The sequence below is a fragment of the Scyliorhinus torazame genome, chromosome 2 (genome assembly GCF_047496885.1).
Source record: "Scyliorhinus torazame isolate Kashiwa2021f chromosome 2, sScyTor2.1, whole genome shotgun sequence".
In the NCBI taxonomy this organism is placed as follows: Eukaryota; Metazoa; Chordata; class Chondrichthyes; order Carcharhiniformes; family Scyliorhinidae; genus Scyliorhinus; species Scyliorhinus torazame.
The window spans coordinates 199,013,808-199,038,253 of record NC_092708.1 but is presented as its reverse complement, the minus strand read 5'-3'; the positions used below and the strand labels follow the sequence as shown (position 1 = coordinate 199,038,253).

At 51.8% G+C, this 24,446-nt stretch overlaps 1 protein-coding gene across 8 annotated transcripts in view; it reads left to right on the top strand.

The window, feature by feature from the left end:
- The window catches only part of LOC140395077 (uncharacterized), a 659,825-nt gene that overhangs the window by 590,735 nt on the left and 44,644 nt on the right, over positions 1 to 24,446 (top strand). For all 8 annotated transcript variants that reach the window (XM_072482474.1, XM_072482512.1, XM_072482492.1 and 5 more), the window contains 4 exons: positions 1,083 to 1,286; positions 8,628 to 8,831; positions 16,169 to 16,372; positions 23,702 to 23,884. In XM_072482474.1, coding sequence (XP_072338575.1) covers positions 1,083 to 1,286; positions 8,628 to 8,831; positions 16,169 to 16,372; positions 23,702 to 23,884 — 795 coding nt within the window. The remainder of the gene's footprint in view (positions 1 to 1,082; positions 1,287 to 8,627; positions 8,832 to 16,168; positions 16,373 to 23,701; positions 23,885 to 24,446) is intronic.

The window sequence follows — 24,446 nt, the reverse complement described above, 5'->3', positions numbered from 1 at the left end:
GCATTAACCTTTCTTGCACCGTCTCCCGAGAGGCAGCCAGCCGCATCAGCTGGCGTGGTAAATGTTTTCTTCTAGTCTTCATAGCACATCCCCCTCAAGCGCCGCAGCTGGCTGACTGCCTTACCCGTTGAGAGGAGCTCAAATTGTATCTGCAAATTGTTCCTACTCGCCAGCAACTCTGTGTCGGGGCAAGCGAGTACAGGCGGTCCACCTCAAAGATAGAATGCACCAGCCTCTGCCGCTCCACCTCGCAATCCCTTCCTTGATGACTTGCAGGAAATTATCTCCCCCATAATGAGCGCCTTAAGGGCCTTTCACAACATAGAAGATGAGATAGACTTACACTCATTAAACGGCCCTCAGTGCTTTATTATCACCGACTAACAGTGCCATCTCAACTCCCAAGGAGCCAATCTGATCGTTCTGCTTCGAGAGAGAGCTGCCTCCACACCCTGTAATGCCAATGCCGAGTAAATGGGAGCTTGTGGAGGTCCTCATTTTCTCAGCAGAAGAGCCTCGAGAAGCTTACTAATCAGTCGCTAAATCGTTATTTGCTGGCTTCCTTGTCCTGGATTTTCTGAACATTTCTCTCGGTGGGAACCTTACCTTATTGAATTAATTAAGTTTTCACCCAAACAGCCTTCAAAAGCAAGATATTCCATCCAGTAGAGAAACCTCCTCTCACTATTCTCAAGATATTAAATAAATGGATTCATAAAATGTGCTTACATACACAGTTAATAAGCATTGCCCAGTAAATGGTGATAACATTGATAGCTGTGAAAATCACACGGCTCAATATTTACCTTGGCTTCTGAATTCCTTTAATTTGTAAATATTCCCCAGATGGGACAGAGGTGCCAGAGCATACAAGGCTGCGGGCCAGGTCCTGAAAAATGGGTTTAGGTGCTTGATGGCCAACATGGGTGCGATGCGCCGAAGAGTCTCTTTCCGTGCTGTAAAAATTCTGTGACTCTGTCTCTCAGTTCAATCTAGTTCAACATGGGAACTCATGGTGTGGAGTTGGAGAAAACTGTGTGCAGCAGTGCTAAAAATAACCATCTTTCTATTTTTAAATCTAGAAAGGTTCACAAAAACGTTTCAGTCTGGATTTATCAAAGTATCGACCTTCATTAACGTCGATTGCAAGAGTAGAGAATGAAAGGGAGGACACTGAGGAGGCAGAAAACTCCACTTTGACAGCTCGTGATATTACTGAGCAACATCCTGAAGCTAAAGCTGCAGCTGATGAAGTCAAGCATGAGGACAGTGGCCAGCAGGAACAGGTCAGCTGATGTGTATTAAAAGTTAGAGGGACATGACAAATGGACTAGCGTGCAGTGATTTTTTACATATGCAGCACAATGGAATGTATTTGCACCCTGGGTGTGATTTTGGAGTTTTTCCTCTTTTGGTGAAGATCAAGTTATTCAGGATCGGCTGCCTCGAGTCAGCAAGCAACATTAGTGTGACCAAGAATAATTAGAGTGGGCAGACTGAGGGGCCTGGACATCTGACCATGCACAGAAACGGTCACACAGGGCACAGGATGTGCACTGCACACACTTGTTGTAATTGACTCAGGTAGCATCTAATATTCATCCTGCCTTATTGTTCTCATGAGTGAAACTTGCAGCCAGTGTTTCCCACACTGCTTCTTTCTTGCACATATGTGGGAGGCAGCAGATTTCAGGTATTAGTGATGCCACTTATAGCTTTGTCTCCCTCTCTTCCTCAGAGCATCTCAGCTTGTCCTTCAACTTAATACTGGGAAAATAAAAGCCATCGATTTTGGTCCCCACCATTACTCCATGACTCTACCTGCCCTCAGTCTGAAGCTCTGCCAGGCCATTCACAATTTTGGCATCCTATTTGACCCAGAGATGTGTTTCCAACCATGTAACTGTTTCATCACCAAAACTATCTTTTCACTTCCAGAACATTGCCCCCTTCTGCCATTCAGCTCGTCTGCTCCTGAAACCCTCGTCCTCTAGACTTAGCTGTTCCAATGCAGTCCCGGTCTTGGTGGAAGAGGTGGGTTTTAAGGATGACAGACAGAAGGAAAGTTTTCATGAGTGAATTCCAGAGTTTAGGGCTGGACAGCTGAAGTCACAGACCCCAGTAGTGGAATGATGAAATTGGGGAGGCTCAAGAGGCCAAAATTTGGAGAGATCAGGGGCCGGCGTAATTCTCTGTTCCTGAGACTAAAGGTGGGATTCTCCGCTTGCCGATGCCAAAATCGGGAAATGCGATTGGGCAGAGAATCCCTTTTGATGCTGAAATCGGGAGCGGCGCCTGTTTTCAGACACTCCGCCCCCTACAAAATGGCGTGATCAGGCAGTACGTGGCACGCCGTTGGGATGGCCTCAGGACGTCATCTGAAGGCCCTCCCCCGATGCTCCCCCCGCAATGGGCCGAGTTCCCGACGCAGTGGGACACGTGTGCTCTGAGTTTATGTCAAACTCGTGTGGCGGCTGCGGACTGTGTCTAGCGCCGCCATAGACTGGAGAGGCGAGCCGTTCTGCTGGGGGGCTTCGGCAGGGTCTGGAGGGACTGGTGGGGCTGGTCCAGCAATGGCGAGGGTGGGTACAGGGGGGTCATGTGTGTTCACGGACTCGGCCATTCTCCGGCCATTTATGTCGGGAAGTTCCGGAGTTTTACGTGGCACGGCTGCTAGCCCCCCACCGGGCGGAGCATCGGTGCGGGGGCGGCACCAACGATTTTATCGTAAAACTAGACACTGGACTCTGGACATTGCCTCAAAATTGGAGAATCCAGCCCGAAGTGTTGACGCCGACACATAATTGGTGGACTTTCATGACAGCAACTTGGTGCCACACCTGGACCGAGTTCACTATGGTTAAGGGGCTAGCACCGGCGTCACATGGAACACAATCGATTCTCATGAGAAATGGTGCCAGATCTGCTGGGTTCGCGATTGACACTCAGGAGGCTGACAAGCTGCAGCTGCATATACACACTTCACTCCCCACACATACCATCCCAGCCAGCAGGTGGCAGCGAGGAGAGCAGCACCAAAGTTCGCGGATGCAGAACTCGAGACCCTCCTGGATTCCGTGATTGAGAGGGAGATGGCCCTGTACTCCGACCCAGGAAAGAGGCAGCCAACCGCCGCTGTTTGTCGTGCCCGAGCGCAGGTGGCAGAGGCAGTCAGCGGCGTGGGCAACATTGTCCGGCCAGCCAGCGGTGCTGTAAAAAACGGCACAACTTACTCGGGCGGCCAGGGTGAGTAGGCAGCACTGTACCCCTGGCACTAACCCCCATCCCACACACCCGTAACCCGACACCTGCTCCGCTCCACCAGGGGGGAGGATGAACCCCCACGCTGCACCACATGTCGGTACCCACATGTGGCCACTAAGGCCACCAGCTACCCACCCGCATGCTGCATGCGTCGGACTGTCGAACACTGTCGTTTTCGCTCCCCCCCCCCCCCACCGCCTATGCCCAGGAAAAGACCTCACACAACTGTTGGGAGCGGGAGGAGACAGGAGGGCGACGGCCGGATTTGCGGCTCCTCACTGTGGCTGAGCAGAGGACCCTGGACTTGATCGGCAGCCCGGAGGCAAGGGAGGTCGCCGAGGTAGATTTCGACCGCGGGCAAGGAAGTGAGACCGTGCTTAGTTGCGGCTCCTTTGACATGTGTGTCAACTCTCACCCTCGCCCCACACAACACTCACCCTCACCCCTACACCACCCGCAAGCTCACACCACCCCAACACCAGCCCCATACCACTCTCACCTGACAGCACCCCTCACCCACATCGGCATCACCCCCCAGCCCGCAGTCTATTCATGCTTCTTGCCTTGTGTCTTACAGGACCTGCTGGTGATGGGGTGGGTACTCCTGGCATCCCCTGCTCCCAGACAATGCCCACCCGGAGAGCTCCTGGGACACTATCTGGTGCTCACCACACAGATGCTCCGGTACAGCAGGTGGAGGTAGGAACACACGAGGGGGCAGACGTTCGGAGGGCGGGCCTACCCCAGGGACCAGCTGCCATCCAGATGGGATTTAGGCTTCTGGAATGGACAGTCGCAGAGCCAGGGACCACATGAGGGATTGTCGGCGAGCATCCAGGACCTGGCGGTACAGTTGAGGGGAATGCAACCGGGTGCAGCAGCAGAGGTTGGTGCTGACAATGCGTGCCACCCAGGCCTACACTACACGGGTGGTGACCACGGTGCAGGCATTGGAAGCGACGGTTTTGGCTATGGTTCAGCATGTCAAAGGCCTGCTGTATTCTGTGCAGGCGCTGGCCGAGACCCAGGACAGGGTTGTCGTCTCACACAACCATGTACCTGAGCCACGAGACATTGCAGCGGCACTTCTGGGCATGGCCCAATCACAGCAGGCCATGGCTGAGACCGCCAGCAGCATTACCCAGGCACTGGATAATGTGGCGCCGAGAGAGGTTGGTGGCTCAGCCCAGGAGGGAGATAGCACAGTCACTGGCTGATGTGACACAGACCCAGAAGGTGGTGGCACAGTCAATGGGTGATATGGCACAGTCCCAGACGGAGATGGTGCACTCCCTGTGTTCCAAGGCTGTGAGCCTGTGGACCCTGGTCGAGACCAAAGCGGGCCTCCAGGACTGGCAGCACCAGGGGGAGCATCAGGGAATAGCTCCGCTTGCACCCCCATCCCAAGGAGAAGCCTAGGAGACATCGGGCATCCCGAGAGAGGAGGAGGTGCTGGGGCCCGTGCCGGTGACTCCCACAGGGGAGGTGCCGGAACACTGCGGCACTTCGGACTCGCCCCACCCCTGTCCCTGGCGCATCAGAACAGGGCGGCACCACAGCACCTGGGAAACCTGAGCAGCAGCCGGGACTATCCAGGCCCAGTCGCCCCAGAAGACGCCCATCAACAGGGACCCAAGTCGCAGGGCAGGAATCACAGCAGGCTGCCTCCTCTCCTGCTATACCATCTGGGGAACCACCTAGACATAGCATTAGGGCCTGTAAAGCCAGAAAGTTAGACATGTGTTAAATAGTCACAGGTGCAGTGCACAGTTGAGTTATAGGGGCTAAGGTACAAACCTGTACATATTTGTTCACATTAAACACCTATTATCACTGTTACAACCTGTCTCGGTGCTCTGCCGGATGGTTGTGACGGGTGGCTGGTCTGGGCTGGCCAGAGGATGGGGTGGGGGTTGAATGGCGGACATTGTGGGTGGTCCGGGCTCCCTACCACCCCCCCCACACCCTGACTATCCGCACCACCGCCACCCCAGGGTATCGATGGGAGAGTGTGATGGAACGGCCAGCTCGCATGCATGGGTCACCCAGGTGGACGGTGGAAAGTGCTCCGGTGGGCAGGAGTCAGACATTCTCAGATGATGTGGAGCACCAGAGCTCATCGCAGGGCAGATTGTCATCGTCCTCCATCCCATGGACCAGACTCGTGTTACTGCCAACTCAGGGCTGGCAGGTAGTGCGGCAGGTATATATGACGGAGGGTGTTGTAGGAAGGAGGGTGACCGGTGGGTAGATACCATGAGGCCCTGGGTACCAATCCACCATAAAGCTTTTCAAGACGCCAACATCTCCTTTTTGATATCTACGTGACCCAGCTGTGACCCACATTCTGTCGGGTCCTTTTCCTCCTTCAAAATGGCTGAGACCGCCAGGGTGACCCATGCCCGTGGGGCAGCACGGTAGCCTTGTGGATAGCACAATTGCTTCACAGCTCCAGGGTCCCAGGTTCGATTCTGGCTTGGGTCACTGTCTGTGCGGAGTCTGCACATCCTCCCCGTGTGTGCGTGGGTTTCCTCCGGGTGCTCCGGTTTCCTCCCACAGTCCAAAGATGTGCGGGTTAGGTGGATTGGCCATGATAAATTGCCCTTACTGTCCGAAATTGCCCTTAGTGTTGGGTGGGGTTACTGGGTTATGGGGATAGGGTGGCGGTGTTGACCTTGGGTGGGGTGCTCTTTCCAAGAGCCGGTGCAGACTCGATGGGCCGAATGGCCTCCTTCTGCTCTGTAAATTCTATGAAAATCCGGGAACTCCAGGCCTGCGCCAGTGTAATTGGCAAAATCCCCTTGGGATAAGGAATCGTTAAACATTTCTAATAACAGTGGGGTCAACTCCCCACAAATTTCTTGTAGAACTCAATGGGTTCATAAGTTCAAACGAAATTGGAGCAGAATTAGGCCATTTGGCCCATGGAGTCTGCTCCACCATTTGATCATGGCTGATCTCATCCTGGCCTTAACTCCACTGTCCTGCCCGCTCCCCATAGCCCGTCAACCCATTATCAATTAAAGATCTGTCTCACGCCTCCTTAAATTTACTCTCTGGCCCAGCATCCACCGCACTCTGGGGTAACGAATTCCACAGATTCACAACCCTTTGGCAGAAGTAGTTTCTCCTCAAATCTGTTTTAAATTTGCTACCACTTATCCTAAGACTATGGCCTCTCGATCTAGAATGCCCCAGAAGAGAAAGCATCAGATCCACGTCTGATTTATCCATACTATTTATCATCTTGCATACCTCAGTTTGATGTCCCTCATTCTTCTAAACTTCAGAGAGTATCGGCCAAATCTGTTCAATCTCTGAAAAAAACCCTCATCGCTGGAATCAATCTAGCGAACCTCCTCTCAACTGTCTCCAATGCCACTACATTTTTCCTCAGGACTGTGCAGAATATTCAGGTGTAGTCTCACCAATGACTTGTACAATTGCAAAAAACCTCCTTACCTTTACACTCTATTCCTTGCGCTATCAATGCCAACATTCCATTCACTATCTTTATTATCTGCTGCACCTGCACTCTAGTTTTCTGTGACTCATGAACAAGGACCTTCAGATCCCTCTGCATCGGACCATCCCAAAGTCTCTCCTCATTTAGATGATAAGTTGCCGTCCAATTTATCCGACCAAAATTCATGACCTCACACTTTAAACTCCATCTGCCACATTTTGGCCCACTAACCTAACCTATGTATATGAATTTGGAAGGTTCTTATTTCCATATTGTAACTTACTATCCCACCTATTTATGAGTTGTCTGTGAATTTGGCTGTAGAACCTTCTATCCCTGTATCCAAGTCATTAATATGGATTGCAATTAGCTGCCGCCCAAGGACCACACCGTGTGGCACCCCACTAGTTACATCTTGTCGTCCAGAAACAGACCCATTTATCCTGACTGTCTTCTGCCCGTCAGCCAGTCTTCTATCCAAGCTAATAAATGACGCCTAACCCCATGTGATTTAATCTTGTGAATTAACCTTCTGTGCGGCACCTTATCAAACGCTTCCCGTAAGTCCAGATATACTACATCTACAGGAACCCCATTATCTACCTTGCTTATTGGGTAATCCATCCGGGCCCAGAGCTTTACCCAATGGCATTAAACCAATACATTTCATAATCTCCTCAGGGCCCAATAGGGATTCCAATTCCTCCCTTCTCCCCCTCTCCACCCCAGGAAGCACAATTCCTCCAAAAGCTGCTTCATGGGTGAATTCTCCTCCGGGCGCTCCCATCTACAAAGACTTCAATAAAAGGCGTCAAGCACAGCATTAACCTTACTTGCACCGTCTCCCTGGAGGCAGCCAGCCGCCTCAGCTGGTTTGGTAAATGTTTTCTCCTAGTCTTCATAGCACATCCCCCTCAAGCCCCGCAGCTGGCTGACTGCCTTACCCGTTGAGAGGAGCTCAAATTGTATCTGCAAATTTTTCCTGTCAGCAACTCTGTGTCGGGGCAAGCGAGTACAGGCGGTCCACCTCAAAGATAGAATGCACCAGCCTCTGCCGCTCCACCTCCCAATCCATTCCTTGATGACTTGCAGGAAATTATCTCCCCCATAATGAGCGCCTTAAGGGCCTTCCACAACATAGAAGATGAGATAGACGCACACTCATTAAACGGCCCTCAGTGCTTTATTATCACCGACTAACAGTGCCATCTCAACTCCCAAGGAGCCAATCTGATCGCTCTGCTTCGAGAGAGAGCTGCCTCCACACCCTGTAACGCCAATGCCGAGTAAATGGGAGCTTGTGGAGGTCCTCATTTTCTCAGCAGAAGAGCCTCGAGAAGCTTACGAATCAGTCGCTAAATCGTTATTTGCTGGCTTCCTTGTCCTGGATTTTCTGAACATTTCTCTTGGTGGGAACCTTACCTTATTGAATTAATTACGTTTTCATCCAAACAGCCTCCAAAAGCAAGATATCCATCCAGTAGAGAAATCTCCTCTCACTATTCTCAAGATATTAAATAAATGGATTCATAAAATGTGCTTACGTACACAGTTAATAAGCATTGCCCAGTAAATGGCGATAACATTGATAGCTGTGAAAATCACAAGGCTCGATATTTACCTTGGCTTCTGAATTCCTTTAATTTGTAAATATTCCCCAGATGGGACAGAGGTGCCAGAGCATACAAGGCTGCGGGCCAGGTCCTGAAAAATGGGTTTAGGTGCTTGATGGCCAACATGGGTGCGATGCGCCGAAGAGTCTCTTTCCGTGCTGTAAAAATTCTGTTACTCTGTCTCTCAGTTCAATCTAGTTCAACATGGGAACTCATAGTGTGGAGTTGGAGAAAACTGTGTGCAGCAGTGCTAAAAATAACTATCTTTCTATTTTTAAATCTAGAAAGGTTCACAAAAACGTTTCAGTCTGGATTTATCAAAGTATCGACCTTCATTAACGTCGATTGCAAGAGTAGAGAATGAAAGGGAGGACACTGAGGAGGCAGAAAACTCCACTTTGACAGCTCGTGATATTACTGAGGAACATCCTGAAGCTAAAGCTGCAGCTGATGAAGTCAAGCATGAGGACAGTGGCCAGCAGGAACAGGTCAGCTGATGTGTATTAAAAGTTAGAGGGACATGACAAATGGACTAGCGTGCAGTGATTTTTTACATGTGCAGCACAATGGAATGTATTTGCACCCTGGGTGTGATTTTGGAGTTTTTCCTCTTTTGGTGAAGATCAAGTTATTCAGGATCGGCTGCCTCGAGTCAGCAAGCAACATTAGTGTGACCAAGAATAATTAGAGAGGGCAGACTGAGGGGCCTGGACATCTGACCATGCACAGAAACGGTCACACAGGGCACAGGATGTGCACTGCACACACTTGTTGTAATTGACTCAGGTAGCATCTAATATTCATCCTGCCTTATCGTTCTCATGAGTGAAACTTGCAGCCAGTGTTTCCCACACTGTTTCTTTCTTGCACATATGTGGGAGGCAGCAGATTTCAGGTATTAGTGATGCCACTTATAGCTTTGTCTCCCTCTCTTCCTCAGAGCATCTCAGCTTGTCCTTCAACTTAATACTGGGTAATTAAAAGCCATCGTCTTTGGTCCCCACCATTACTCCATGACTCTACCTGCCCTCAGTCTGAAGCTCTACCAGGCCATTCACAATTTTGGCATCCTATTTGACCCAGAGATGTGTTTCCAACCATGTAACTGTTCCATCACCAAAACTATCTTTTCACTTCCAGAACATTGCCCCCTTCTGCCATTCAGCTCGTCTGCTCCTGAAACCCTCGTCCTCTCGACTTAGCTGTTCCAATGCAGTCCCGGTCTTGGTGGAAGAGGTGGGTTTTAAGGAGGACAGACAGAAGTAAAGTATTTTCGATTGAATTCCAGAGTTTAGGGCTGGACAGCTGAAGTCACAGACCCCAGTAGTGGAATGATGAAATTGGGGAGGCTCAAGAGGCCAAGATTTGGAGAGATCAGGGGCGGGCGTAATTCTCTGTTCCTGAGACTAAAGGTGGGATTCTCCGCTTGCCGATGCCAAAATCGGGAAATGCGATTGGGCAGAGAATCCCTTTTGATGCTGAAATCGGGAGCGGCGCCTGTTTTCAGACACTCCGCCCCCTACAAAATGGCGTGATCAGGCAGTACGTGGCACGCCATTGGGATGGCCTCAGGACGTCATCTGAAGGCCCTCCCCCGATGCTCCCCCCGCAATGGGCCGAGTTCCCGACGCAGTGGGACACGTGTGCTCTGAGTTTATGTCAAACTCGTGTGGCGGCTGCGGACTGTGTCTAGCGCCGCCATAGACTGGAGAGGGGAGCCGTTCTGCTGGGGGGCTTCGGCAGGGTCTGGAGGGACTGGTGGGGCTGGTCCAGCAATGGCGAGGGTGGGTACAGGGGGGCCATGTGCGTCCACGGACCCGGCCATTCTCCGGCCATTTATGTCGGGGAGTTCCGGAGTTTTACGTGGCACGGCTGCTAGCCCCCCACCGGGCGGAGCATCGGTGCGGGGGCGGCACCAACGATTTTATCGTAAAACTAGACACTGGACTCTGGACATTGCCTCAAAATTGGAGAATCCAGCCCGAAGTGTTGACGCCGACACATAATTGGTGGACTTTCATGACAGCAACTTGGTGCCACACCTGGACCGAGTTCACTATGGTTAAGGGTCTAGCACCGGCGTCACATGGAACACAATCGATTCTCATGAAAAATGGTGCCGGATCTGCTGGGTTCGCGATTGACACTCAGGAGGCTGACAAGCTGCAGCTGCATATACACACTTCACTCCCCACACACACCATCCCAGCCAGCAGGTGGCAGCGAGGAGAGCAGCACCAAAGTTCGCGGATGCAGAACTCGAGACCCTCCTGGATTCCGTGATTGAGAGGGAGATGGCCCTGTACTCCGACCCAGGAAAGAGGCAGCCAACCGCCGCTGTTTGTCGTGCCCGAGCGCAGGTGGCAGAGGCAGTCAGCGGCGTGGGCAACATTGTCCGGCCAGCCAGCGGTGCTGTAAAAAACGGCACAACCTACTCGGGCGGCCAGGGTGAGTAGGCAGCACTGTACTCCTGGCACTAGCCCCCATCCCACACACCCATAACCCGACACCTGCTCCGCTCCACCAGGGGGGAGGATGAACCCCCACGCTGCACCACATGTCGGTACCCACATGTGGCCACTAAGGCCACCAGCTACCCTCCCGCGGGGCTGTATGCGTCGGATTGTCTAACACTCGTTTTCGTTCCCCCCCCCACCGCCTATGCCCAGGAAAAGACCTCACACAACTGTTGGGAGCGGGAGGAGACAGGAGGGCGACGGCCGGATTGGCGGCTCCTCACTGTGGCTGAGCAGAGGGCCCTGGACTTGATCGGCAGCCCGGAGGCAAGGGAGGTCGCTGAGGTAGATTTCGACCGCGGGCAAGGAAGTGAGACCCTGCTTCGTTGCGGCTCCCTTGACATGTGTGTCAACTTTCCCCCTCTCCCCACACAACACTCACCCTCACCCCTACACCACCTGCAAGCCCACACCACCCCAACGCCAGCCCCATACCACTCTCACCTGACAGCACCCCTCACTCACATGGGCACCACCGTCCAGCCCGCAGTCTATTCATGCTTCTTGCCTTGTGTCTTACAGGACCTGCTGGTGATGGGGTGGGTACTCCTGGCATCCCCTGCTCCCAGACAATGCCCACCCGGAGAGCTCCTGGGACACTATCTGGTGCTCACCACACAGATGCTCCGGTACAGCAGGTGGAGGTAGGAACACACGAGGGGGCAGACGTTCGGAGGGCGGGCCTACCCCAGGGACCAGCTGCCATCCAGATGGGATTTAGGCTTCTGGAATGGACAGTCGCAGAGCCAGGGACCACATGAGGGATTGTTGGCGAGCATCCAGGACCTGGCGGTACAGTTGGGGGGAATGCAACCAGGTGCAGCAGCAGAGGTTGGTGCTGACAATGCGTGCCACCCAGGCCTACACTACACGGGTGGTGACCACGGTGCAGGCATTGGAAGCGACGGTTTTGGCTATGGTTCAGCATGTCAAAGGCCTGCTGTATTCTGTGCAGGCGCTGGCCGAGACCCAGGACAGGGTTGCCGTCTCACACAACCATGTACCTGAGCCACGAGACATTGCAGCGGCACTTCTGGGCATGGCCCAATCACAGCAGGCCATGGCTGAGACCGCCAGCAGCATTACCCAGGCACTGGATAATGTGGCGCCGAGAGATGTTGGTGGCTCAGTCCAGGAGGGAGATAGCACAGTCACTGGCTGATGTGACACAGACCCAGAAGGTGGTGGCACAGTCAATGGGTGATATGGCACAGTCCCAGACGGAGATGGTGCACTCCCTGTGTTCCAAGGCTGTGAGCCTGTGGACCCTGGTCGAGACCAAAGCGGGCCTCCAGGACTGGCAGCACCAGGGGGAGCATCAGGGAATAGCTCCGCTTGCACCCCCATCCCAAGGAGAAGCCTAGGAGACATCGGGCATCCCGAGAGAGGAGGAGGTGCTGGGGCCCGTGCCGGTGACTCCCACAGGGGAGGTGCCGGAACACTGCGGCACTTCGGACTCGCCCCACCCCTGTCCCTGGCGCATCAGAACAGGGCGGCACCACAGCACCTGGGAAACCTGAGCAGCAGCCGGGCCTATCCAGGCCCAGTCGCCCCAGAAGACGCCCATCAACAGGGACCCAAGTCGCAGGGCAGGAATCACAGCAGGCTGCCTCCTCTCCTGCTATACCATCTGGGGAACCACCTAGACATAGCATTAGGGCCTGTAAAGCCAGAAAGTTAGACATGTGTTAAATAGTCACAGGTGCAGTGCACAGTTGAGTTATAGGGGCTAAGGTACAAACCTGTACATATTTGTTCACATTAAACACCTATTATCACTGTTACAACCTGTCTCGGTGCTCTGCCGGATGGTTGTGACGGGTGGCTGGTCTGGGCTGGCCAGAGAATGGGGTGGGGGTTGAATGGCGGACATTGTGGGTGGTCCGGGCTCCCTACCACCCCCCCCCCACTCTGACTATCCGCACCACCGCCACCCCAGGGTATCGATGGGAGAGTGTGATGGAACGGCCAGCTCGCATGCATGGGTCACCCAGGTGGACGGTGGAAAGTGCTCCGGTGGGCAGGAGTCAGACATTGTCAGATGATGTGGAGCACCAGAGCTCATCGCAGGGCAGATTGTCATCGTCCTCCATCCCATGGACCAGACTCGGTGTTACTGCCAACTCAGGGCTGGCAGGTAGTGCGGCAGGTATATATGACGGAGGGTGTTGTAGGAAGGAGGGTGACCGGTGGGTAGATACCATGAGGCCCTGGGTACCAATCCACCATAAAGCTTTTCAAGACGCCAACATCTCCTTTTTGATATCTACGTGACCCAGCTGTGACCCACATTCTGTCGGGTCCTTTTCCTCCTTCAAAATGGCTGAGACCGCCAGGGTGACCCATGCCCGTGGGGCAGCACGGTAGCCTTGTGGATAGCACAATTGCTTCACAGCTCCAGGGTCCCAGGTTCGATTCTGGCTTGGGTCACTGTCTGTGCGGAGTCTGCACATCCTCCCCGTGTGTGCGTGGGTTTCCTCCGGGTGCTCCGGTTTCCTCCCACAGTCCAAAGATGTGCGGGTTAGGTGGATTGGCCATGATAAATTGCCCTTACTGTCCGAAATTGCCCTTAGTGTTGGGTGGGGTTACTGGGTTATGGGGATAGGGTGGCGGTGTTGACCTTGGGTGGGGTGCTCTTTCCAAGAGCCGGTGCAGACTCGATGGGCCGAATGGCCTCCTTCTGCTCTGTAAATTCTATGAAAATCCGGGAACTCCAGGCCTGCGCCAGTGTAATTGGCAAAATCCCCTTGGGATAAGGAATCGTTAAACATTTCTAATAACAGTGGGGTCAACTCCCCACAAATTTCTTGTAGAACTCAATGGGTTCATAAGTTCAAACGAAATTGGAGCAGAATTAGGCCATTTGGCCCATGGAGTCTGCTCCACCATTTGATCATGGCTGATCTCATCCTGGCCTTAACTCCACTGTCCTGCCCGCTCCCCATAGCCCGTCAACCCATTATCAATTAAAGATCTGTCTCACGCCTCCTTAAATTTACTCTCTGGCCCAGCATCCACCGCACTCTGGGGTAACGAATTCCACAGATTCACAACCCTTTGGCAGAAGTAGTTTCTCCTCAAATCTGTTTTAAATTTGCTACCACTTATCCTAAGACTATGGCCTCTCGATCTAGAATGCCCCAGAAGAGAAAGCATCAGATCCACGTCTGATTTATCCATACTATTTATCATCTTGCATACCTCAGTTTGATGTCCCTCATTCTTCTAAACTTCAGAGAGTATCGGCCAAATCTGTTCAATCTCTGAAAAAAACCCTCATCGCTGGAATCAATCTAGCGAACCTCCTCTCAACTGTCTCCAATGCCACTACATTTTTCCTCAGGACTGTGCAGAATATTCAGGTGTAGTCTCACCAATGACTTGTACAATTGCAAAAAACCTCCTTACCTTTACACTCTATTCCTTTAGCTGCAAATGCCAACATTCCATTCACTATCTTTATTATCTGCTGCACCTGCACTCTAGTTTTCTGTGACTCATGAACAAGGACCTTCAGATCCCTCTGCATCGGACCATCCCAAAGTCTCTCCTCATTTAGATGATAAGTTGCCGTCCAATTTATCCGACCAAAATTCATGACCTCACACTTTAAACTCCATCTGCCACATTTTGGCCCACTAACCTAACCTATGTATATGAATTTGGAAGGTTCTTATTTCCATATTGTAACTTACTATCCCACCTATTTATGAGTTGTCTGTGAATTTGGCTGTAGAACCTTCTATCCCTGTATCCAAGTCATTAATATGGATTGCAATTAGCTGCCGCCCAAGGACCACACCGTGTGGCACCCCACTAGTTACATCTTGTCGTCCAGAAACAGACCCATTTATCCTGACTGTCTTCTGCCCGTCAGCCAGTCTTCTATCCAAGCTAATAAATGACGCCTAACCCCATGTGATTTAATCTTGTGAATTAACCTTCTGTGCGGCACCTTATCAAACGCTTCCCGTAAGTCCAGATATACTACATCTACAGGAACCCCATTATCTACCTTGCTTATTGGGTAATCCATCCGGGCCCAGAGCTTTACCCAATGGCATTAAACCAATACATTTCATAATCTCCTCAGGGCCCAATAGGGATTCCAATTCCTCCCTTCTCCCCCTCTCCACCCCAGGAAGCACAATTCCTCCAAAAGCTGCTTCATGGGTGAATTCTCCTCCGGGCGCTCCCATCTACAAAGACTTCAATAAAAGGCGTCAAGCACAGCATTAACCTTACTTGCACCGTCTCCCTGGAGGCAGCCAGCCGCCTCAGCTGGTTTGGTAAATGTTTTCTCCTAGTCTTCATAGCACATCCCCCTCAAGCCCCGCAGCTGGCTGACTGCCTTACCCGTTGAGAGGAGCTCAAATTGTATCTGCAAATTTTTCCTGTCAGCAACTCTGTGTCGGGGCAAGCGAGTACAGGCGGTCCACCTCAAAGATAGAATGCACCAGCCTCTGCCGCTCCACCTCCCAATCCATTCCTTGATGACTTGCAGGAAATTATCTCCCCCATAATGAGCGCCTTAAGGGCCTTCCACAACATAGAAGATGAGATAGACGCACACTCATTAAACGGCCCTCAGTGCTTTATTATCACCGACTAACAGTGCCATCTCAACTCCCAAGGAGCCAATCTGATCGCTCTGCTTCGAGAGAGAGCTGCCTCCACACCCTGTAACGCCAATGCCGAGTAAATGGGAGCTTGTGGAGGTCCTCATTTTCTCAGCAGAAGAGCCTCGAGAAGCTTACGAATCAGTCGCTAAATCGTTATTTGCTGGCTTCCTTGTCCTGGATTTTCTGAACATTTCTCTTGGTGGGAACCTTACCTTATTGAATTAATTACGTTTTCATCCAAACAGCCTCCAAAAGCAAGATATCCATCCAGTAGAGAAATCTCCTCTCACTATTCTCAAGATATTAAATAAATGGATTCATAAAATGTGCTTACGTACACAGTTAATAAGCATTGCCCAGTAAATGGCGATAACATTGATAGCTGTGAAAATCACAAGGCTCGATATTTACCTTGGCTTCTGAATTCCTTTAATTTGTAAATATTCCCCAGATGGGACAGAGGTGCCAGAGCATACAAGGCTGCGGGCCAGGTCCTGAAAAATGGGTTTAGGTGCTTGATGGCCAACATGGGTGCGATGCGCCGAAGAGTCTCTTTCCGTGCTGTAAAAATTCTGTTACTCTGTCTCTCAGTTCAATCTAGTTCAACATGGGAACTCATAGTGTGGAGTTGGAGAAAACTGTGTGCAGCAGTGCTAAAAATAACTATCTTTCTATTTTTAAATCTAGAAAGGTTCACAAAAACGTTTCAGTCTGGATTTATCAAAGTATCGACCTTCATTAACGTCGATTGCAAGAGTAGAGAATGAAAGGGAGGACACTGAGGAGGCAGAAAACTCCACTTTGACAGCTCGTGATATTACTGAGGAACATCCTGAAGCTAAAGCTGCAGCTGATGAAGTCAAGCATGAGGACAGTGGCCAGCAGGAACAGGTCAGCTGATGTGTATTAAAAGTTAGAGGGACATGACAAATGGACTAGCGTGCAGTGATTTTTTACATGTGCAGCACAATGGAATGTATTTGCACCCTGGGTGTGATTTTGGAGTTTTTCCTCTTTTGGTGAAGATCAAGTTATTCAGGATCGGCTGCCTCGAGTCAGCAAGCAACATTAGTGTGACCAAGAATAATTAGAGAGGGCAGACTGAGGGGCCTGGACATCTGACCATGCACAGAAACGGTCACACAGGGCACAGGATGTGCACTGCACACACTTGTTGTAATTGACTCAGGTAGCATCTAATATTCATCCTGCCTTATCGTTCTCATGAGTGAAACTTGCAGCCAGTGTTTCCCACACTGTTTCTTTCTTGCACATATGTGGGAGGCAGCAGATTTCAGGTATTAGTGATGCCACTTATAGCTTTGTCTCCCTCTCTTCCTCAGAGCATCTCAGCTTGTCCTTCAACTTAATACTGGGTAATTAAAAGCCATCGTCTTTGGTCCCCACCATTACTCCATGACTCTACCTGCCCTCAGTCTGAAGCTCTACCAGGCCATTCACAATTTTGGCATCCTATTTGACCCAGAGATGTGTTTCCAACCATGTAACTGTTCCATCACCAAAACTATCTTTTCACTTCCAGAACATTGCCCCCTTCTGCCATTCAGCTCGTCTGCTCCTGAAACCCTCGTCCTCTCGACTTAGCTGTTCCAATGCAGTCCCGGTCTTGGTGGAAGAGGTGGGTTTTAAGGAGGACAGACAGAAGTAAAGTATTTTCGATTGAATTCCAGAGTTTAGGGCTGGACAGCTGAAGTCACAGACCCCAGTAGTGGAATGATGAAATTGGGGAGGCTCAAGAGGCCAAGATTTGGAGAGATCAGGAGCGGGCGTAATTCTCTGTTCCTGAGACTAAAGGTGGGATTCTCCGCTTGCCGATGCCAAAATCGGGAAATGCGATTGGGCAGAGAATCCCTTTTGATGCTGAAATCGGGAGCGGCGCCTGTTTTCAGACACTCCGCCCCCTACAAAATGGCGTGATCAGGCAGTACGTGGCACGCCATTGGGATGGCCTCAGGACGTCATCTGAAGGCCCTCCCCCGATGCTCCCCCCGCAATGGGCCGAGTTCCCGACGCAGTGGGACACGTGTGCTCTGAGTTTATGTCAAACTCGTGTGGCGGCTGCGGACTGTGTCTAGCGCCGCCATAGACTGGAGAGGGGAGCCGTTCTGCTGGGGGGCTTCGGCAGGGTCTGGAGGGACTGGTGGGGCTGGTCCAGCAATGGCGAGGGTGGGTACAGGGGGGCCATGTGCGTCCACGGACCCAGCCATTCTCCGGCCATTTATGTCGGGGAGTTCCGGAGTTTTACGTGGCACGGCTGCTAGCCCCCCACCGGGCGGAGCATCGGTGCGGGGGCGGCACCAACGATTTTATCGTAAAACTAGACACTGGACTCTGGACATTGCCTCAAAATTGGAGAATCCAGCCCGAAGTGTTGACGCCGACACATAATTGGTGGACTTTCATGACAGCAACTTGGTGCCACACCTGGACCGAGTTCACTATTGTTAAGGGTCTAGCACCGGCGTCACATGGAACACAATCGATTCTCATGAGAAATGGTGCCGGATCTGCTGGGTTCGCGATTGACACTCAGGAGGCTGACAAGCTGCAGCTGCATATACACACTTCACTCCCCACACACACCATCCCAGCCAGCAGGTGGCAGCGAGGAGAGCAGCACCAAAGTTCGCGGATGCAGAACTCGAGACCCTCCTGGATTCCGTGATTGAGAGGGAGATGGCCCTGTACTCCGACCCAGGAAAGAGGCAGCCAACCGCCGCTGTTTGTCGTGCCCGAGCGCAGGTGGCAGAGGCAGTCAGCGGCGTGGGCAACATTGTCCGGCCAGCCAGCGGTGCTGTAAAAAACGGCACAACCTACTCGGGCGGCCAGGGTGAGTAGGCAGCACTGTACTCCTGGCACTAACCCCCATCCCACACACCCATAACCCGACACCTGCTCCGCTCCACCAGGGGGGAGGATGAACCCCCACGCTGCACCACATGTCGGTACCCACATGTGGCCACTAAGGCCACCAGCTACCCTCCCGCGGGGCTGTATGCGTCGGATTGTCTAACACTCGTTTTCGTTCCCCCCCCCACCGCCTATGCCCAGGAAAAGACCTCACACAACTGTTGGGAGCGGGAGGAGACAGGAGGGCGACGGCCGGATTGGCGGCTCCTCACTGTGGCTGAGCAGAGGGCCCTGGACTTGATCGGCAGCCCGGAGGCAAGGGAGGTCGCTGAGGTAGATTTCGACCGCGGGCAAGGAAGTGAGACCCTGCTTCGTTGCGGCTCCCTTGACATGTGTGTCAACTTTCCCCCTCTCCCCACACAACACTCACCCTCACCCCTACACCACCTGCAAGCCCACACCACCCCAACGCCAGCCCCATACCACTCTCACCTGACAGCACCCCTCACTCACATGGGCACCACCGTCCAGCCCGCAGTCTATTCATGCTTCTTGCCTTGTGTCTTACAGGACCTGCTGGTGATGGGGTGGGTACTCCTGGCATCCCCTGCTCCCAGACAATGCCCACCCGGAGAGCTCCTGGGACACTATCTGGTGCTCACCACACAGATGCTCCGGTACAGCAGGTGGAGGTAGGAACACACGAGGGGGCAGACGTTCGGAGGGCGGGCCTACCCCAGGGACCAGCTGCCATCCAGATGGGATTTAGGCTTCTGGAATGGACAGTCGCAGAGCCAGGGACCACATGAGGGATTGTTGGCGAGCATCCAGGACCTGGCGGTACAGTTGGGGGGAATGCAACCAGGTGCAGCAGCAGAGGTTGGTGCTGACAATGCGTGCCACCCAGGCCTACACTACACGGGTGGTGACCACGGTGCAGGCATTGGAAGCGACGGTTTTGGCTATGGTTCAGCATGTCAAAGGCCTGCTGTATTCTGTGCAGGCGCTGGCCGAGACCCAGGACAGGGTTGCCGTCTCACACAACCATGTACCTGAGCCACGAGACATTGCAGCGGCACTTCTGCGCATGGCCCAATCACAGCAGGCCATGGCTGAGACCGCCAGCAGCATTACCCAGGCACTGGATAATGTGGCGCCGAGAGATGTTGGTGGCTCAGTCCAGGAGGGAGATAGCACAGTCACTGGCTGATGTGACACAGACCCAGAAGGTGGTGGCACAGTCAATGGGTGATATGGCACAGTCCCAGACGGAGATGGTGCACTCCCTGTGTTCCAAGGCTGTGAGCCTGTGGACCCTGGTCGAGACCAAAGCGGGCCTCCAGGACTGGCAGCACCAGGGGGAGCATCAGGGAATAGCTCCGCTTGCACCCCCATCCCAAGGAGAAGCCTAGGAGACATCGGGCATCCCGAGAGAGGAGGAGGTGCTGGGGCCCGTGCCGGTGACTCCCACAGGGGAGGTGCCGGAACACTGCGGCACTTCGGACTCGCCCCACCCCTGTCCCTGGCGCATCAGAACAGGGCGGCACCACAGCACCTGGGAAACCTGAGCAGCAGCCGGGCCTATCCAGGCCCAGTCGCCCCAGAAGACGCCCATCAACAGGGACCCAAGTCGCAGGGCAGGAATCACAGCAGGCTGCCTCCTCTCCTGCTATACCATCTGGGGAACCACCTAGACATAGCATTAGGGCCTGTAAAGCCAGAAAGTTAGACATGTGTTAAATAGTCACAGGTGCAGTGCACAGTTGAGTTATAGGGGCTAAGGTACAAACCTGTACATATTTGTTCACATTAAACACCTATTATCACTGTTACAACCTGTCTCGGTGCTCTGCCGGATGGTTGTGACGGGTGGCTGGTCTGGGCTGGCCAGAGAATGGGGTGGGGGTTGAATGGCGGACATTGTGGGTGGTCCGGGCTCCCTACCACCCCCCCCCCACCCTGACTATCCGCACCACCGCCACCCCAGGGTATCGATGGGAGAGTGTGATGGAACGGCCAGCTCGCATGCATGGGTCACCCAGGTGGACGGTGGAAAGTGCTCCGGTGGGCAGGAGTCAGACATTGTCAGATGATGTGGAGCACCAGAGCTCATCGCAGGGCAGATTGTCATCGTCCTCCATCCCATGGACCAGACTCGGTGTTACTGCCAACTCAGGGCTGGCAGGTAGTGCGGCAGGTATATATGACGGAGGGTGTTGTAGGAAGGAGGGTGACCGGTGGGTAGATACCATGAGGCCCTGGGTACCAATCCACCATAAAGCTTTTCAAGACGCCAACATCTCCTTTTTGATATCTACGTGACCCAGCTGTGACCCACATTCTGTCGGGTCCTTTTCCTCCTTCAAAATGGCTGAGACCGCCAGGGTGACCCATGCCCGTGGGGCAGCACGGTAGCCTTGTGGATAGCACAATTGCTTCACAGCTCCAGGGTCCCAGGTTCGATTCTGGCTTGGGTCACTGTCTGTGCGGAGTCTGCACATCCTCCCCGTGTGTGCGTGGGTTTCCTCCGGGTGCTCCGGTTTCCTCCCACAGTCCAAAGATGTGCGGGTTAGGTGGATTGGCCATGATAAATTGCCCTTACTGTCCGAAATTGCCCTTAGTGTTGGGTGGGGTTACTGGGTTATGGGGATAGGGTGGCGGTGTTGACCTTGGGTGGGGTGCTCTTTCCAAGAGCCGGTGCAGACTCGATGGGCCGAATGGCCTCCTTCTGCTCTGTAAATTCTATGAAAATCCGGGAACTCCAGGCCTGCGCCAGTGTAATTGGCAAAATCCCCTTGGGATAAGGAATCGTTAAACATTTCTAATAACAGTGGGGTCAACTCCCCACAAATTTCTTGTAGAACTCAATGGGTTCATAAGTTCAAACGAAATTGGAGCAGAATTAGGCCATTTGGCCCATGGAGTCTGCTCCACCATTTGATCATGGCTGATCTCATCCTGGCCTTAACTCCACTGTCCTGCCCGCTCCCCATAGCCCGTCAACCCATTATCAATTAAAGATCTGTCTCACGCCTCCTTAAATTTACTCTCTGGCCCAGCATCCACCGCACTCTGGGGTAACGAATTCCACAGATTCACAACCCTTTGGCAGAAGTAGTTTCTCCTCAAATCTGTTTTAAATTTGCTACCACTTATCCTAAGACTATGGCCTCTCGATCTAGAATGCCCCAGAAGAGAAAGCATCAGATCCACGTCTGATTTATCCATACTATTTATCATCTTGCATACCTCAGTTTGATGTCCCTCATTCTTCTAAACTTCAGAGAGTATCGGCCAAATCTGTTCAATCTCTGAAAAAAACCCTCATCGCTGGAATCAATCTAGCGAACCTCCTCTCAACTGTCTCCAATGCCACTACATTTTTCCTCAGGACTGTGCAGAATATTCAGGTGTAGTCTCACCAATGACTTGTACAATTGCAAAAAACCTCCTTACCTTTACACTCTATTCCTTTAGCTGTAAATGCCAACATTCCATTCACTATCTTTATTATCTGCTGCACCTGCACTCTAGTTTTCTGTGACTCATGAACAAGGACCTTCAGATCCCTCTGCATCGGACCATCCCAAAGTCTCTCCTCATTTAGATGATAAGTTGCCGTCCAATTTATCCGACCAAAATTCATGACCTCACACTTTAAACTCCATCTGCCACATTTTGGCCCACTAACCTAACCTATGTATATGAATTTGGAAGGTTCTTATTTCCATATTGTAACTTACTATCCCACCTATTTATGAGTTGTCTGTGAATTTGGCTGTAGAACCTTCTATCCCTGTATCCAAGTCATTAATATGGATTGCAATTAGCTGCCGCCCAAGGACCACACCGTGTGGCACCCCACTAGTTACATCTTGTCGTCCAGAAACAGACCCATTTATCCTGACTGTCTTCTGCCCGTCAGCCAGTCTTCTATCCAAGCTAATAAATGACCCCTAACCCCATGTGATTTAATCTTGTGAATTAACCTTCTGTGCGGCACCTTATCAAACGCTTCCCGTAAGTCCAGATATACTACATCTACAGGAACCCCATTATCTACCTTGCTTATTGGGTAATCCATCCGGGCCCAGAGCTTTACCCAATGGCATTAAACCAATACATTTCATAATCTCCTCAGGGCCCAATAGGGATTCCAATTCCTCCCTTCTCCCCCTCTCCACCCCAGGAAGCACAATTCCTCCAAAAGCTGCTTCATGGGTGAATTCTCCTCCGGGCGCTCCCATCTACAAAGACTTCAATAAAAGGCGTCAAGCACAGCATTAACCTTACTTGCACCGTCTCCCTGGAGGCAGCCAGCCGCCTCAGCTGGTTTGGTAAATGTTTTCTCCTAGTCTTCATAGCACATCCCCCTCAAGCCCCGCAGCTGGCTGACTGCCTTACCCGTTGAGAGGAGCTCAAATTGTATCTGCAAATTTTTCCTACTCGCCAGCAACTCTGTGTCGGGGCAAGCGAGTACAGGCGGTCCACCTCAAAGATAGAATGCACCAGCCTCTGCCGCTCCACCTCCCAATCCATTCCTTGATGACTTGCAGGAAATTATCTCCCCCATAATGAGCGCCTTAAGGGCCTTCCACAACATAGAAGATGAGATAGACTCACACTCATTAAACGGCCCTCAGTGCTTTATTATCACCGACTAACAGTGCCATCTCAACTCCCAAGGAGCCAATCTGATCGCTCTGCTTCGAGAGAGAGCTGCCTCCACACCCTGTAACGCCAATGCCGAGTAAATGGGAGCTTGTGGAGGTCCTCATTTTCTCAGCAGAAGAGCCTCGAGAAGCTTACGAATCAGTCGCTAAATCGTTATTTGCTGGCTTCCTTGTCCTGGATTTTCTGAACATTTCTCTTGGTGGGAACCTTACCTTATTGAATTAATTACGTTTTCATCCAAACAGCCTCCAAAAGCAAGATATCCATCCAGTAGAGAAATCTCCTCTCACTATTCTCAAGATATTAAATAAATGGATTCATAAAATGTGCTTACGTACACAGTTAATAAGCATTGCCCAGTAAATGGTGATAACATTGATAGCTGTGAAAATCACAAGGCTCGATATTTACCTTGGCTTCTGAATTCCTTTAATTTGTTAATATTCCCCAGATGGGACAGAGGTGCCAGAGCATACAAGGCTGCGGGCCAGGTCCTGAAAAATGGGTTTAGGTGCTTGATGGCCAACATGGGTGCGATGCGCCGAAGAGTCTCTTTCCGTGCTGTAAAAATTCTGTTACTCTGTCTCTCAGTTCAATCTAGTTCAACATGGGAGAGTTGGAGAAAACTGTGTGCAGCAGTGCTAAAAATAACCATCTTTCTATTTTTAAATCTAGAAAGGTTCACAAAAACGTTTCAGTCTGGATTTATCAAAGTATAGACCTTCATTAACGTCGATTGCAAGAGTAGAGAATGAAAGGGAGGACACTGAGGAGGCAGAAAACTCCACTTTGACAGCTCGTGATATTACTGAGGAACATCCTGAAGCTAAAGCTGCAGCTGATGAAGTCAAGCATGAGGTCAGTGGCCAGCAGGAACAGGTCAGCTGATGTGTATTAAAAGTTAGAGGGACATGACAAATGGACTAGCGTGCAGTGATTTTTTACATGTGCAGCACAATGGAATGTATTTGCACCTTGGGTGTGATTTTGGAGTTTTTCCTCTTTTGGTGAAGATCAAGTTATTCAGGATCGGCTGCCTCGAGTCAGCAAGCAACATTAGTGTGACCAAGAATAATTAGAGAGGGCAGACTGAGGGGCCTGGACATCTGACTATGCACAGAAACGGTCACACAGGGCACAGGATGTGCACTGCACACACTTGTTGTAATTGACTCAGGTAGTATCTAATATTCATCCTGCCTTATCGTTCTCATGAGTGAAACTTGCAGGCAGCGTTTCCCACACTGCTTCTTTCATGCACATATGTGGGAGGCAGCAGATTTCAGGTATTAGTGATGCCACTTATAGCTTTGTCTCCCTCTCTTCCTCAGAGCATCTCAGCTTGTCCTTCAACTTAATACTGGGAAAATAAAAGCCATCGATTTTGGTACCTACCATTACTCCATGACTCTACCTGCCC